Source organism: Dunckerocampus dactyliophorus, chromosome 18 (genome assembly GCF_027744805.1).
Source record: "Dunckerocampus dactyliophorus isolate RoL2022-P2 chromosome 18, RoL_Ddac_1.1, whole genome shotgun sequence".
NCBI lineage: Eukaryota > Metazoa > Chordata > Actinopteri > Syngnathiformes > Syngnathidae > Dunckerocampus > Dunckerocampus dactyliophorus.
In genome coordinates, this window is record NC_072836.1 from 10,743,313 (window position 1) to 10,760,138 (window position 16,826).

Below are 16,826 nucleotides of genomic sequence, written 5' to 3' on the forward strand. Positions count from 1 at the left end.
GTGACATCACATACGTAATCCCGCGAGATAAATCAAATGTGCATAACGGAAGCTGCCAAGGGCCAGTTTCTAGTGTGCTGGTTTGAACAAGAACCGCTACGAGGGACGACAAGGCAGGAGAGCGGCCCAGCATTCATTTTCCAACGTTAAAGGCAATATTGTACGTATTGTAAAGTTTGTACTGTTAAAATTTACGACATGTTAAATTGTATAGGTTTCGTCATTGTGTAAAGTGTGTATTAATGGTGTGGATTTTTTTTTTCTTTGATTAGCATTAGCTCCCATAGTAGCATTAGCAGCTAGCACCACCTTGCGAAACGTGTTTAACAAGTTTATGATCGTTGTTCGCTGACATCACTGCGTCGCTTGCGTTAGGTAACCCCATTTGAGGTTGTTGTCCACTAAGAGACTTGCATGTAGTTTTATTAGTTAATGTTGGTGGTTTAATTGTCTATAATGTGTGCCGGTCACATGTGACCACCATGCTTTAAAGTTCTAGCAGGCCCAAACTGGAAGGACAACCGTGTAAACTGTGCGTAGCCACATCTTGGTGTTTCTTAACAATCACAACAATGTATTTCTTTGTTGTTGTTATCGTGTGGGTAGAATTGTCTGTTTGTATTTAAATTTTACCTCGATAACTTGCAGAAATAGACATGCAAACCCGCCGTTACCCCAAGTTAGCTGTCCAAAGTTAGCCTCACCGCTAAACGCGACCACCAGGCAACGCATTAACCCCCATATTCATGTGTACTAAATCTTTAGATCTATTTTTATGTGTATACCTATTCGGACATTTACATTTAATTCCGTGAAATACACCGACCGGGTGGCGTTGGGGGTAGGAGATGGATTAACTTGGAAGGATTAAGCCGGGGTCATAGATTTTAACCGCCCGTGTTGTTGTCCTCGTTTGCGGCCTCCGGTCTGCTCCCATTGGGGATTTATAGTCGTCCTACAGTTACTGAAATGGGTCATAGTTAAGATTACAATGTTAGTTACAGTATATTTACAACCCTGGCAAGTCTTTTTTACTTTCTCTATTGCCTCTGGAGTTGATGCATCAAATCAAACTGACTTGCACTGATGGTCGTTTGTATTCATACTGTCTGATCCAGAAAGACCAACACTTTGCATTCCGTTATTATAAGATGGCAAAAGAGGGGGTTTGAAAATGGGCATAATGGGTGCTGTCTCCACAGGATGGAGTGGCAGCCAGATGAGCAGGGACTTCAGCAGGTCCTCCAGCTGCTTAAGGACTCGCAGTCACCTGACACAGCAACACAAAGAGCCGTCCAGCAAGTATCCTAATGTTGAGATCTAAAGCTCTGGACGCCAGTGTTTAGAAAGACTTATTTAATTTACCAATGCCAATTGCATTCTCAGGGTATTGTGCGTATGTTGGAAATGCTGGGTGATTTAAATGTAACATAATGAACATCAAATACTGGTTACTTGCTGTTGCTCTGAATGAAATTGTCCTTAGCCAGCATCCTAGAAACTTGAACAACTGAACCAGTTCCCCGACTTCAACAACTATCTCATCTTTGTCCTTACAAGACTCAAAACGGAAGGTAAGCAGACAGCTGCCAGCATTGTTCCCATTTTGTATTGAAGCTTTACTCTTTAAGATCGAGAATTATAAGTATGGATTTGTATTCTATTGATAGTGATTCATGACTCGTAAGGTCCTCGGATTACGCAAGTGTTACGTTAGTAGGATGACCATGTAAGTCAGAATTGACACCTAAGTTAACACCTAAGTGTAGTACACAGAACACATGAAGGGCATATAAAATACAGTAGTAAAACAATTAAATGAAACTGTAATAAAAAAAACTGCTTGGTTGTATCCCCGTGGTTGTCTTACACACTGGCAAGGGCGTTTCAAGGCAGGGAGAGACGGGCTTGTTGGAAAGAGAGAGTCTCGAGAATGAGAACACTACCGCTTCATTATCACTGTCCATTTCATTGGAGCAGTTCCTTTTTAACATGGTTAAGTGTACCATCTCTAACCTTGAAATAATGATCGCAGTGTTCGAGTTGCTTGGACCAGGCATGCAACCAATGTTGTCGGCATTTCTCCACTTTCTGAACATTCCTCAACGTCTAATTTCACGTCACTTTTCACTTTCCTTTTTTTTTTTGGCACACTGCCTGAAGAGTCTCCCTCATGCTTAGGATACATAAAGGGAAAAATTAACTAAAAGGAACAAAATGGATGTCCTTCAGTGTAGCGACACACAACTACATATGCGGTATGCATAGGATGCACGTAACTAGTTCTCGTTTTTTTCTTTTTGTACAGTAGTAATTTATGGCGTGTGTAACACCAAACGTGGGCACTTTGAACTCTGCTATATTATACTCCAGTCTCTCTTTTGCTTTTGCTGCAGTAGTCAAGTTCTTTATACCCTCAGTCTCCTCTTGGGTAAAATACAGGTAACCCTTGTTCTCTAATGTTGGTGTGACGGATGCATGTAAAGGTGGTATGATGAAAAACAAAATGAGCGGGCATTGTGCAGTGGAAAGCAACTAAATTTAATGTCGAAGATTATAAATGAATATAGTGATAGCAATGTTTTTTGTTATATATCCGTTCCAAAGGGTCCTTCTGAAACTGAATCGTAATACATTTTTTTCATAGCAATAAATGAAATTCAGTTATGCTATTCCAGACACCCAAATGTTAACAAAACACGCTTACAGTGGTTTTGCGTGCAGAAAACAATGCAAAATGCGTATAAGTGACAAATAAAAGAGATAAATGAACATGTAACTGTCACTTTTACCTCGAGTGAAGACTTGTTGGTGAGGACCGGAGGGGAAGGAGTGAGCCACATGGGGGACACCTTCATACTTGGCTACAAGTTCTTTCTTCAGTTCAATATGATTTCTTGCCGCCTTTTTCAGAGTTTCTGGCACAGCTGTCTTTGGCGGGTGGTGGGTTATTTTTAAGGGTGTCAAAACACTTCTTAACTTCCGATATGATACCGATAATGCACCCTTGAATATCAGCCGATATCAGCACGAAACTTACATACTTTTAATACTTATTTTATAGTGTGGAATGTTAGAAAGGCCTTAATCAAGTGATATTACTCAAAAAGAGAACGATAGTCGGCAACAATAGGCATGATGGAAAACTGACCTTTACTTTATGCATCTGGTTTATAGTAGTGGCAGCTAGGTAAAATATAGCATGCTCAATGTTTTAAACCTGACATTACTTACCACCGACAGGGGAGGGCTCTTTCCTGTTACAGCAAATGACTTTTTGCCATCCCGCAGGGGAGTTTCTCGTATGATGCTGCTGCCAATGCATGATGAGGTTGGTCATAGTAAACTTCCCCGGTTCTGTGCCACCATGGAAAACGTGTGTATGACAAGTTTTGCTCTCAGCTGCAGTGTCTTTTTCGGAAAAATGCTGCCACATGGCTGACGTCACTCCTACTCCTTGTTACTTTAACACACTAGCACACGCAGTTGTGATCATGTGGGCTCCGCACTCATTGTATTAATAACATGGCCAAGGCGTGGCAGTCTTTGGCTACGTTCACACCGCAGGGTGTGATGTCCAGTGCCTACATTTGTGAGTACCTTTCCCCAACCCTCACATGGCAAAACACTGGTTTTCAATGACGTATAGGTCGGCTCTACGCGACCCGAACATTCACACTGCAGTAGTATTAGACATCGGATTTATATGTACATAAGAAAAGTGGCCTGGGTTGTACTTGAAATCTTTCGTAATTGTACTGTTCACCCTAAAAAAAAAATCAGATACAGGTCACGTGAGCAAAAAAATCGGAGTTGACATACAGTGTGAATATAGCCTTTGTTTTGTCACTCAATTCTGCGGAACAATACACAGGAAAACAGACTAGCTTGTGTAACATACTCATTTGAGTTTGCCAAATGAATGTACTTTACACGATGCCCGTTGTATTGTGTAAATTAAAGTATCATGAGAGAAAACAAGCAGTGCTGGGAGGTCCATTCACATCTTTATTGATACCACAAGAGTCAGTGTGCTAAAGAGTAAAATACAAGTTTGTTACAGGTAATATTTTACCATAACCAAGACATTGTACGAGAACTGAAGTGAAATTTTGGCAAAAAAAATTCCCTGAAAACAAAGGATGCGCCAATCGATCAGCCACCGATCTGTATCGGCCGGTTTTGCTGAAAAAGCTTGTGATTCGTATATGCCGAATGATCGGCATATATATAGAATAAACGCCTTTCAACACCGATCACAAAAGCTGATTACCTCTGGCTTGGACTGTTGCAGCTTAGACACTAGCGATCGTCCCCCACCCACTTTCCTTCACACTGCGCAGGTGTGCCAAACCCAAAATAAACATGTCTGCTGTGTGGAACTTGTAATGTACTGTGTAAGTTGTGTGCAAGAAGCGAAGATTTTGTAATGTCCCTTCTCAGCTGCCGTAGCGTGCGCAGTAGAGTTGCACAATGTTGTCTAAGCGCATACGATGAGGCAATAAAGATGATGGCTACCACTTGAACTCGTGCAAGTCGTGTTGTCAGTATGGCCACATTATTTTACAGAACTTACCTGCCGTTTGAGAGAGTGATATATAAAGTTTGCACCCTGCAAAACATGCCATGAAAATAATCTCACCGGGGTAGCACATTAATTCGGCATTTGAAGAAGAAACACTTGATGTCGTATGGTGAATTTTCCAGGCTCACGATGTGATCATCAATCAAATAGCAGCTAATGTCGCCAAAACATTGAACACTCGCCCGTATGTGCTTGCCAGTTGGAAGTCTAAAGCAAATAACCCCAAAGATAATTGAATTAATCTGACTAGATGACCAGTCTCTCAGTGGTGGTGATGCAGGGTTGCTGACTGCTTTCTTATTTGGAGCCCCGCTGCGTGCTACTGCAAGTCCTGCTAGAGCTCCATCAGACAACGTACACTCCAATTCAAAGTCTCCTTAAAGAAGGCGTCTCATCCTCTTAAGTTTCATGAGTGCTATATGTTCTTTTGAAAAAGTAAGGCAAATATGTTTTTGCCTTAATGAAGGTGGTTTTATGGTTCCATGTTTCATATCATATAGCCACGAGCAGGGGTGCAACCAGGAATTCTGGCCCCATGGCGGGGGGGAAAAAAAAATCACGTTGGGCCTTGAACTCTTGCCCCTTATACGGCACCCGTGGCCAATAGCAATCATAAATAAATTTTGAAAAATTTACAGTTAATCTATGTTATCGGTATCAGCCAATTTCACTCATGGATGACTAGTATTGACAGCATAAAACCCCGATCGATGCATCTCTGAACTGAATCATGAAAATTAGAGCATTCGAAAAACAAGGTTCCACTGTACTCCCATTCCAATGGTACTTTTATTTTTTATTTTTTATTTTTTTAAACCATTGTGTCTTACTTTCCAGATGAGCCAACTCGCTCCCTTAGCGGTCTCATCCTGAAGAACAATGTTAAGGCCCATTACCAGAACTTCCCACCAACAGTCGCGGACTTCATCAAGCAGGAATGTGTCAACAACATTGGCGACCCCTCGCCACTCATCCGTGCCACTATTGGTGGGTTCCTGGTTAAATCAACATTGTCCTTTACTCTCACTACTCTAATGCTTTGGAGGTGATGCATAAAAATATCTGATTTCCCTGTGAAGGTGTTTGTATTCATACTGTCTGATCCAGAGCTGCTGCCAGCAAAGCATGAATAGACTCATCCTTTCCTTCTTTTCACTATATTGAAGTATCTTTCTTGTCATTTTTAGGCATCCTCATTACAACTATTTCATCCAAGGGTGAGCTGCAGTCATGGCCTGAGCTGCTGCCTCAGCTCTGCAACCTTCTCAACTCTGAGGACTACAACACATGTGAGGTACATATATCACATTGTTCTTAATAAATGTCTCTCAAAGCTGATGGCCAGATCATGACTTATTTTACATGCTATGCACACTTTTGTGTGCAATGCATATAAAACTTCTGTTTGAAACTTTGACAAAGTTGCATGTACAGTGGAACCTTAAAGGTAAGAACACAATCCATTACGGGACAGTTTTTCCCTGTAGGAATCATTGGTCAGTTCTGGGGGTCAAACTGTCACCGTAATAAAACATTTATAATGCAATTCTCTTGACGTAAAGACTAAACTCAGGGTATTTTTACATGCTTTGGCCATGTCATACTGAGCAGCGAGGGCAGATGTGTATACTGTAGGGGTGCCACAAGATCTCGTGGGATTAAAAATAAATGAATCGCACCAAAAATGAATTGGATAATATTGCCATGTGCATGCATGTCTGTTTTCCTTGTCTCTCGCCTCCAAACAGGCTGGAAGAGGGTTTATTGTGTGCATCGGTTTTTGGCATGTTTGTTCCATAGAACAAAGGCATGAACGGATCAATCTCGTGTATCGTCTCGTGACACCCCTAGTAGACTGTGTTCCTATGTTCGTTGTCTGGCTATCATTACACTTTGCCTTTCTTGGCCATCACTGGCACCCTGATATGGAGGTGCCATAAAAAGGCAAGAAGGGAAAAAAAAGCAGAACTTTAAAGGTTACTGATGGTTAATTCTCAGTTTTGTGTGACCTTTTGAGGCATGTTTTCCCCACTTTTTTCCCAAATTGTAGACTTGCATATTTGAGGTTCCACTGTATACATGTCTGAAACCCCTGTGTAGATGAATGTTGCACATTCATTTTTGACCTTTTTTATTTTTTTTTATTTCATCTTCTCACGCAACTTTGTTCTCTCCTCTGTGTCCCTGTATGTTTGCGTTTGATTTGACAGCCTCTCTGTGTGTGTCCGTGTCTCAGGGCTCGTTTGGAGCACTGCAGAAGATTTGCGAAGACTCATCCGAGCTGCTGGACAGCGACGCTCTCAACAGACCGCTCAATATCATGATACCCAAATTCCTTCAGTTCTTCAAGCACTGCAACCCAAAAATTAGGTACAAGACGGGAGGAGATTTCCACTCGTTGGTTTCTGGTATACACAGTATAGTGCGTTTAGAGTATAGCTGACTAAATTTTTTGTCTTGCTTTTTCTGCAAGCCAAAATGCATAACGGTTACGAAGAGCGAATAAGCCCGCCTGTTTCTAAGTTTCATGCAATAATTTTAATATGTAAATTCTTATCACTAGTTTGATTCGTTTTGTGGTCCCTGCTGCAGATCCCATGCCATAGCCTGCGTGAACCAATTCATCATTGGCAGAGCCCAGGCTCTAATGGATAACATTGACACCTTCGTAGAGGTGTGTTTGGATACAGGAGCAAGTCACACCTAGTTGCCACATTAGTCTCCCATGCTTTTATATATTCCGCTCTCTCAAATGTGTAATTTCACCCCATCTAGAGCCTTTTTGTGCTGGCGGCAGACGAGGACTCTGAAGTCCGAAAGAATGTTTGCCGGGCTCTGGTCATGCTTCTGGAGGTCCGCATCGACCGGCTCATCCCCCACATGCACAGCATCATCCAGGTGAGTGCTGAATCATGTGGACAGCTAGCACATGTTTCCACATTTTCTCTCCTGGACATGATGACAAACCCAGCTCATTGATTCACAATGATACCTTATAAGTTCCTAAACCTCTGATCCAAATGTGCTCAACTCTGCATCAGATGAATTATTTTTTGTGTCGTACAAGTCACTGATGTGTTTGTCTCATCCCCTTGCAGTACATGCTGCAGCGGACCCAGGACCCAGATGAGAATGTAGCTCTGGAAGCCTGTGAATTTTGGTTGACTCTTGCAGAGCAGCCCATCTGCAAGGAGATGCTGTCGGGACACCTGATGCAGTGAGAAGCTATTGTTATGCATTGCTAATAGTGTTGCAAACCACCCTTCCTTTAATATTGTGCTTCCCTTCCTCGGCCTCATTAGACTGATCCCTATCTTGGTAAATGGGATGAAGTATTCAGAGATTGACATCATACTGTTGAAGGTGAGGGTTGTCATTTCTTGTTCTGCTACAGTACTGTAAAATATCAAATATGGCTCACCAGTGTTTGTATCGGAACAGGGAGATGTGGAGGAAGATGAGGCGGTCCCAGACAGCGATCAGGACATCAAGCCTCGTTTCCACAAGTCGCGCACTGTGACCTTGCAGCACGAAGGTTTAGAGGGAGGGGACAGTGAGGACATCGAAGATGATGACGATGACGACGACGACACATTGTCTGACTGGAACTTGCGTAAGTAAAACCTACTGTCAGTCTTGTTAGTTAAACTGAAAGGGAAAAATGGATCACAACACTCTACATTATCCAAACTGTTTTTACAGAACCTCCAGGATTTTACAATCTTGCGATACCACCAATTCTCGTAAATTAAACCAATCCCTGCAAATTATGCGTGACCTCTCAACTTTGTCCAATCTCCATAACTTCCTGCACATTTTGATCAGTCTAATTTGTCCCTGTGTAGCACACGTCAACTGTCAAACCAATGAAATGTATCTGCATCGCCCACTAACGTCTTCACTTCCTTGTTTACATTGACAGAAATGTCGACTTGTGATAATGTCCTAACCTTGAGTATTTACATTTAGTCTTCTTTTTTTTCCTCATGTGAAGGCTGTGATGATTTTTTTTGTCTTTTCCATCCAGGAGTACGGGTGTGTTTTGTTAAGGACAAGTAGAGCCCGTTTTGCACATTTTTGTGTGCCATGTTGCTTTTCTCTTAGGTTTTATTCTTTTATATTTGTTCATTAATTACAAAATGTTGCTATTATAACTACAGAAAAAAATCTAGTTTTTTTTTTTCTTTTCTTTTTTTAGGGCCCACACATTAGCACACATGGCCTGACATGCTGATTCTGATTTTGACCGATTGAGAGAGAGAGAGAGAGATTTTTTTTTTTTTAAATATAACTGACAGCATACACAATGTTCAAATCTTATTTTGTTGAAAAACATTGAACAATACAATGTGGTTTTAACTCCACACGAGGTAGTTCTCTCAAATATAAATGAAAAGCTTCGAAAATTGCTGACCAAACTACTAAATTATATCACTTACTTTTTGATGTATTTTTCCACATTTTAAAAAACCAACATAACTTGCACAACAGGTTCCACTGCAAACCTGATTTGAGCCTCAGTGCACAGTAGAATTTTGCTTTACAATATTAAAGGAAATAACAAGGTTTGAGGTGGTTAATAAAATAATATTCTACAGGACAAACAATGGCTAGTCATCCAGTGCCATGATCTCCATAATTTCCCTCGTAGTAGCTTTGCTCTTTTCACTTTTCATGGACCGCTGTTGCAATAGGATTGTAATGTAAATGTTTCGACTTAGCACAAATTGCAGGGGCGCAACGTCTTCAGTGTGACACCGCACCGGAGTAGAGCAGGTAAATTGTACATGTGAGGATTGTACCTGCTGACTAAGGTTCGAGTGAGCATGTATACAGCTCTAATTGTCCACTGTTTATGGTGAAGGGATGCAGGGATGACTAGTTTGGGGCTAGTTAAGTAACGGACTACAGTGAAAGAGCCGCTGTCTCGGTCCCGTTAGCTTTAGCTTTACATGGCCGTGCTCCGAGTGACTGTTGTTGACCCTTGCAGCAGATGCCGAGGTAGGGAATGTTTTCATATGTCAGGAATGGGCCATCACCAATCCCCCAAAATTAAGGAAATAGGCGTTGATTTTTCAGCCGGCCGATCGGGCATGTTTAATTTTTTTCAAATTTTTCACTTTTTCCCCACAATTTTATCTCAACACAAAAGCTTTTTTAAAAATCCACTGCAACTTCAGAGCAAAATTTGAGTAACTCGTGTGAAATCGGGCCACAACAATTTAAAAAAAAAAAAAAAAAAAAAAAAAAAAAAGGCCGCCAAAGTCTTAGAGGAACTGGCTTTAGATTGATCTGACTGAGACTAGGCTGCACTCAGTCTAACATGCTCCTCTTCTGGACGTAAATGATTTGGCTAAAGTTTAGTAATTACTAATTTTACCCAGTCATCGATCCACAAAGTAAATATGGATTCATTGTGTTTTGTTTTAGGAAAGTGTTCAGCAGCAGCACTAGACGTACTTGCCAATGTATTTCGTGATGAGCTGTTGCCCCACCTGCTGCCACTGCTGAAAGGCTTGCTCTTTCATCCTGATTGGGTTGTCAAAGAGTCCGGCATCCTTGTATTGGGGGCGATTGCAGAGGGTAAGATTTATCTTTGATTGCAATTGATCTCCAAAGGAAAATCCCAAAAACATTCGTAGTAATTAATTTTGTTGTACCTCAGGCTGCATGCAAGGTATGATCCCCTACCTGCCAGAGCTCATCCCGCACCTCATCCAGTGTCTGTGCGACAAGAAGGCTCTAGTGCGCTCTATTGCCTGCTGGACCCTTAGTCGTTATGCACATTGGGTGGTCTCCCAGCCGCCAGACTCCTACCTCAAGCCCCTAATGACAGAGCTTCTCAAACGCATTCTGGATGGCAACAAAAGGGTACAAGAGGCCGCTTGCAGGTGAGCATTGCCACCTGATCGTCATTGTAATGTGGAAATGAAACACCCAGGTCATTGAATAACAATGATACATGTTGTTTTTCTGATCCACATCATTCATTGACTGGTAGAGTCGTGTATGTGCCTTTTTTAGATTAGATTAGTCATGTTGTTGTTGTTGTCCGCCATCTTTGTTTTCACCATAGTGCATTTGCCACCTTGGAGGAGGAGGCGTGCACAGAGCTTGTACCATATTTGAGCTTCATCTTGGACACTCTGGTCTTTGCCTTTGGAAAGTACCAGCACAAGAACCTCCTCATTCTTTACGATGCCATTGGAACTCTGGCGGACTCAGTGGGTCACCACCTGAATCAACCTGTAAGAGCCTTTGTGTTTACAATCTTGAAGTTACTTTTATTATGGTTTGGCTTGTCACTGGCTCTCATTGAATCTAGAATAATGCAGACTTCCAAACTGTACTCTTGTTTCTCAGGAGTATATTCAGAAGTTGATGCCCCCTCTTATTGCAAAGTGGAATGAGCTCAAGGATGAAGACAAGGATCTATTTCCTCTTTTGGAGGTAAATGTCTAATTTTCCTACAAATGTGGTGCTCCGTATGTTCATCTTATTTTGACAGACATTGGCATTGTCTGCATAAAAATATTCTATATTTATCTCTTCCAGTGTTTATCTTCAGTCGCCACTGCACTGCAGAGTGGGTTCCTGCCTTACTGTGAGCCAGTCTACCAGCGCTGTGTCACACTAGTCCAGAAGACTTTAGCTCAGGCCATGGTGAGGGATCAAACACATGCAATTTTTTAGTGCATGTCCATCATGACAGAAATGCTGAAATGTTGTGTCCGCAGATGTACAGCCAGCATCCGGACCAGTATGAGGCTCCTGACAAGGATTTTATGATTGTGGCCCTGGACCTACTCAGTGGCCTGGCTGAGGGCTTGGGCATTCACGTGGAGCAGCTTGTGGCCCGCTCGAACATCATGACGCTGCTTTTCCAGTGCATGCAGGTAGGGAACGAATGTTAACGCACAAATGGGACATTTTGAAGTGTCTAATAAGACTTCTGGCTGTGTTGCAGGACACTATGCCTGAAGTGAGGCAAAGCTCCTTCGCTCTGTTGGGAGATTTAACAAAGGTCTGCTTCCTCCATGTTAAGCCGTGCATTGGTGAGTGTTCTGCACAATTGACCTTACTCCGCTGTAATGTCTTCTCGTTGGTTATCCAACTACTTTACTATTGTTGCACCTCAGTTTATAACTAATGCGGTTTCTGTGTCTTTTCTCCAGCTGAGTTTATGCCCATTCTGGGCCTCAATCTGAACCCAGAGTTTATCTCAGTTTGTAACAATGCCACATGGGCCATTGGGGAAATTGCCATGCAAATGGGTGAGTAGATAAAGCTTGCCCCTTCTCACTCAAAGCAAGATCTCACAATATCTGGACATGATGAAAAATCCAGCTCAATGACAAACGATGATATACTTTGTTCCCATAATATTTTCTGATCCAGATATTGCAGACCTTTGCTGCAATTGTCTCGATTTGCACTGTAGAACGGTCATGCAACTATCATGCGAGGTTTCCAGTGAAATTTGCATAATCATAATTGGATTGTACTGTTTTAGGTGCAGAGATGCAGCCTTATGTAGGAGTGGTTTTGTCGCATTTGGTGGAGATCATCAACAGACCCAACACACCCAAGACTCTGCTGGAAAACACAGGTACATAGTTGTCACACACAGGTGGATCATTGAGAAAGAAATCTTCTAAATGTTTTCTCTTTTATGTGCAGCCATTACAATAGGCAGACTGGGTTACGTATGTCCTCAGGAAGTGGCGCCACAGCTTCAACATTTCATTAGGCCATGGTGAGTCACACATCTTGGTCTTTTCCTCTTCCACTGTAAGAAAAGGACATACATTTGGGGAAACTTTTGGATTCATTCTTGATCCAACCGATCCAACGGGAACTGCTCAGTTATTTTGGGCTCGCATTCATGTTTGCTCTCAGCATGTTATTTTTCCTCCATAGATTCATTGTCATTTAAAAGACAATGTACAGTAGATCCCCACGCCTACCAGTGAATGGCGAATATCCACAAGTAATTGATGCGCCCATAAAAATGTGTTTTAACGGACAGCTGAACTTTTTTCCGGAATTTGCTCATCATCCGCAATCCTTGTGAGAAAAGGACATATAGTACATCTTTCACTTTTCTGCGCTTTCTAGAAAGCTGCCTCGTGCTGTAGTTTTTCACTAAGAATGGACATAATGGGGAGCCTATAAAGCCTTAAAAAAAAACAAAAAAAACATGACCTGCATATTAACAGATCTTTTTTTTTTTTCTTTTTTATTATTAATGATGCAATTATGAGAGAATTTTTGTTTTGTTACTACAGTCAAAGGTTTACACACACAAAGATGACTAAGTCTTCAAACAATGTGGGAAAGCACACACGATGATGATGACAGCCATTAATCCAAAAGACAGATTATAGTTTGCAACCTTACACTGGAACAAAGACCCTAATTTTGGAGACCTGTCCTGTGGTCTGATGAAACTAAAGTGGAACTGTTGGGCCATAATTACCATCGTTGCATTTGGAAGAGAAAGGAGCACGCTTGCAAAACTGGACAACCATCCCAACTGTGAAATATGGCGGTGGCTCCAGCAGGTTGTAGGGCTGTTTTGCTGCTGGAGGAACTGGCGCACTTCATAAAATTGATGCCATTATGAAGAAAGAACATTATGTGTGAATATTGAAACAATATCTGAAGCCTTCAGCCAGAAAGTTGAAGCTTAGCCGCAACTGGGTCTTCCACATGGACAATAACCTTACTCGGCATATTGCCAAAAATAGTTTTCATTAATCTTTGATTAATTGTTGAAGCTGTAATGATAAACATGTGTTTACTGAGACTGAAAAAAAATCTGGAATTTTGAAATGTCAAATTTGTAGGAACCCTGTTTTTACTACCACACCAGAAGCTAGCTCGTCAGAGAAGAGAGTTGTGGTTGCTCACTCTCAGGGATACGCTGCCCCTGGCGTTTTTAGTGGTTTGCTGACAGCCAGAGAGCTATAAATGAAGGACAAATCGTCTATGGCCATGTGTTTCTAGTCAGAGATCCATAAAAGGCAAATTTGTCTTACCAGGTGCACATCGCTGAGGAACATCAGGGATAATGAAGAGAAAGATTCAGCCTTTCGCGGAATCTGCGTGATGATCGGTGTCAACCCAGCTGGTGTTGTGCAGGTGAGCTGAGTTTCTCACTTTTCGAAAACCACTATATAGAGATGTTTGAGCCGTTTCGATAAATAACCAGAGTGGTTTTTGTGCAGGATTTCATTTTCTTTTGCGATGCTGTGGCATCCTGGGTCAGCCCTAAAGATGACCTGAGAGACATGTTTTATAAGGTGGGTGGGTCCTCTAATCCTTATTCCATGCTAATTTTAATCTGGCTTGCCATACTGTGATGATCACCTCAAAGACATTCGAAATCTGACATAACTGTGCGGATGCTGTTTGAGTCTGAGACGTGTGCTGGACCTGGGCCACAAAAATGTCATCCTTGGCTACATACTTCCACGAACTAGACTACACTGACAGTATGTTTTAATTTTAGATCCTGCATGGCTTCAAGGACCAGGTCGGCCAAGAGAACTGGCAGCAGTTTTCCGAGCAGTTCCCTCCATTGTTGAAGGAGCGCCTCTCAGCATGCTATGGCGTCTAGCACAAGTCCACACCGGACCTGTTCGGTATGTTGGGGAAATATCTTGCTTTTGCTCACAAGTCTTCTGGAAATGATGACAAACCCAGCTCATTGACAATGCAATGAAAAATATTTGTTCCAACCATTTGCTGATCCAAAATATTACATGACATTGGCCACCCATATCAATTTCAGCTCTACAGATATTGCAAATTTGTATGTTCTCTGTTCTGCAGGTTACCATAGGGGAGGGTGACTGGGGGAACTGATTGCACTGCCCAGCATAGCGGGAGAAACCACGTGGAGGCAATGTGACAGGCCTCCACTCGGCAGGGGGTCTTCTTCTCCCCCCTTTCCCTGTGCCCTGTGTCTCTGTGAGGGAGGGTGGGAGGAGGGAGGGTAAACTTAGGGATATACGTATACCTCTTGGATTCATAACGCCTCGCACAAATCCAACACACTCAAAAGTGACTTTCACCAAAAGCACCGCAGGGATTCCAGTTGGGCGGGGGCTGGCTTTGACCTCCCCCTTCCGCAGTCGGATTACTTCAAGGTAGCTGGCAGGGGAGGGGGGGTGTCAGATAGGTACATTAAAATGAATTATCTGAACCAGCATAGGGTGCCATAGTCCCAAATCTCACAATGCACATAGTCAAATGTATGGACAGACGCGCATATGTCATCAGTGTGTTTTTAAAAACTGCTAATGTGACTTTACTCTTACAAGTCACCTCTTGGCTATAGCCAGAGGCTAAACAAAACAAAGATGCTTTTACTATGTAATAATGCAGGAAAATGTGCACAAATATTTGCACCTTTTTACAGGAAATGATGCATAAACCTCTTTGATGTGCATACACTTTGGGGCTTTTCCTCCTCATTGTTGTACATTGATGCCGAGCTATGATTTGATCGCCTCTCAAAGTGATGCATGTAGGAAAAGAATCCCTGATTGTTATATCGTCGCAGTAGAGAGAGGCTGCCGAAATGCGGAGCAGTCAGCTGCTTATGTTCTTACAAACTCATCTTATTGCTCAACAAAGGTTGTGCGAGAACCAACTATAGGTAGACGAATACTTCATTAATTAAAGACCAGCTGAAATGCTGTAGGCAGGTTGAAGATTCTTCTGCTGCATTTTCTTTAAAGAGCTTTCAAACCAGATGTAATAAAGAGAGAAGCTGTCAATAATATCTAGGTTCTTACTGATATAAATGCACTTTTTTCTTTTGTAAGAAATGTATTTCCAACAATATATTGATCTTGAGGGTTTTTTTTTTTTTTTTCCCCAGATAAGGGATTCTTGGCTTGTCAGTGGATTGTTAAAGATAATGTTAAGCAAGGACTAGGTAATACTTGAGGCTTCTTAACATAGTAATAATTTAGCTTGTGTTAAAATGAAGCTTGAAGAGGATACTATTTCAGTATTTTGCATACATGTCCCGGTGCAGCTTTTTTTTTTCTTTTTTTTTTTTTTAAGGCAGTTATTACAGTAATGTCGTAAACCCTGCATGCGTTCCAATGAGTGTTATTCCTTTTTAAGACATTTTATAATGTGTCCCTTTTTTGGAGGGGACTTTCAGAGCTTTGGCAATGGCAATATAACTTCACGCTGGACTAAATGGGCTAGTGCTCCAGCTTCTGATCAAAACTAGTGATCTGGTTTCATCCCCACCTGTTGACACTGTGTAGCTTATGCCTGGAAAATACACTGATCCAAATCTTTGTGCCCGACACTGGATAGCCGGAGAGAGCGAACTTTATCCGGTGTCGAGCCATTGTCCATAATGGACGATCGTATCGGAAGCGTGGGTATGGATGTGAGCCTGTGTGTGTGTGTGTACGCATGCAAGTAATGCTTATGTTTTGCACTAGCCCACACCCTAAGGTTATGCGCCGGGCATAGTTTTCTGGAAAGAGTGTGTGTTGGGGGCCACTGCCAATATCAACAAAAGGGTGTTCAAAGCTTCTGATAGTAAAGTACAAATCCCATCCATATCATGTTCCTGCGTATTGGCTAACTTTTGTGAATTTAGTCTAACTTTTTTCCTACTATGTTGAAAATGAACTTTTGTAGCACAATTGCATTGCCTCATTTTTTTTAAGCTGCTAAAAGATCATTACTAATGACATCACTTGTTTATTTGCTAGTTGAGCATGAGGCAGTAGGTGGAAAGATTTTTATTTTATTTTTTTATTATTTTGATGCTTTTAACTTATTTTTATTTTACTTTTTTGTGCAATCTATGTGCACAAATTTTTTTTGGACTTTAAAAGTTTTTTTTTGTTTTTATTCTTTTTATTTAAAGAAAATATTCATTTTAGATTGGACCATTTGAGTTACATCAAATTATCCATTTTTGATGTGGTGGTTGACTGAAGGAGTCTGCTGGGTGCATACTTTACTTTTTTTTTTCTTTTTTTTTTTTTTTTTTTAGGGGAAAAAGTCATTGATTCATTCATTCGCTGTATCAACCTGATATCAAGGCTGGCGAGTGGATTTCATCTGCCCTTTTTTTGCTTAACTGTGGTGCGAGGTGGGTTAGCTGATGTAGTCCTTTCTATTTAATTTTGTTGAAGGGGGAAAATAAAAGTTGTTTTCTATCAAGTTCACTTGTGCGTGTTTGACTGTGCATCACAAA

The 16,826-nt window shown here is 41.5% G+C and overlaps 1 protein-coding gene and 2 non-coding genes across 3 annotated transcripts; all 3 read left to right on the forward strand.

Moving 5' to 3' along the window:
• The first annotated feature begins 30 nt into the window (after positions 1 to 30).
• Positions 31 to 16,783, forward strand: LOC129171506 (transportin-2-like). Its single transcript, XM_054760208.1, has 25 exons — positions 31 to 160; positions 1,203 to 1,302; positions 1,499 to 1,574; positions 5,423 to 5,572; positions 5,773 to 5,879; positions 6,822 to 6,955; positions 7,178 to 7,259; positions 7,361 to 7,483; positions 7,684 to 7,802; positions 7,888 to 7,948; positions 8,027 to 8,198; positions 10,016 to 10,168; positions 10,251 to 10,476; positions 10,662 to 10,833; positions 10,949 to 11,035; positions 11,141 to 11,248; positions 11,323 to 11,481; positions 11,553 to 11,640; positions 11,761 to 11,859; positions 12,099 to 12,194; positions 12,266 to 12,341; positions 13,630 to 13,729; positions 13,816 to 13,890; positions 14,100 to 14,232; positions 14,423 to 16,783. Exons 2-24 carry the CDS (start codon positions 1,204 to 1,206, stop codon positions 14,205 to 14,207), a joined length of 2,670 nt encoding a protein of 889 aa, XP_054616183.1. The 5' UTR covers positions 31 to 160; position 1,203; the 3' UTR covers positions 14,208 to 14,232; positions 14,423 to 16,783.
• On the forward strand, positions 1,050 to 1,118 carry LOC129171809 (small nucleolar RNA SNORD41). Its single transcript, XR_008566841.1, has one exon. It is a non-coding gene; the product is annotated as a small nucleolar RNA SNORD41 (small nucleolar RNA).
• On the forward strand, positions 5,625 to 5,692 carry LOC129171810 (small nucleolar RNA SNORD41). Its single transcript, XR_008566842.1, has one exon. It is a non-coding gene; the product is annotated as a small nucleolar RNA SNORD41 (small nucleolar RNA).
• Positions 16,784 to 16,826: the final 43 nt, after the last annotated feature.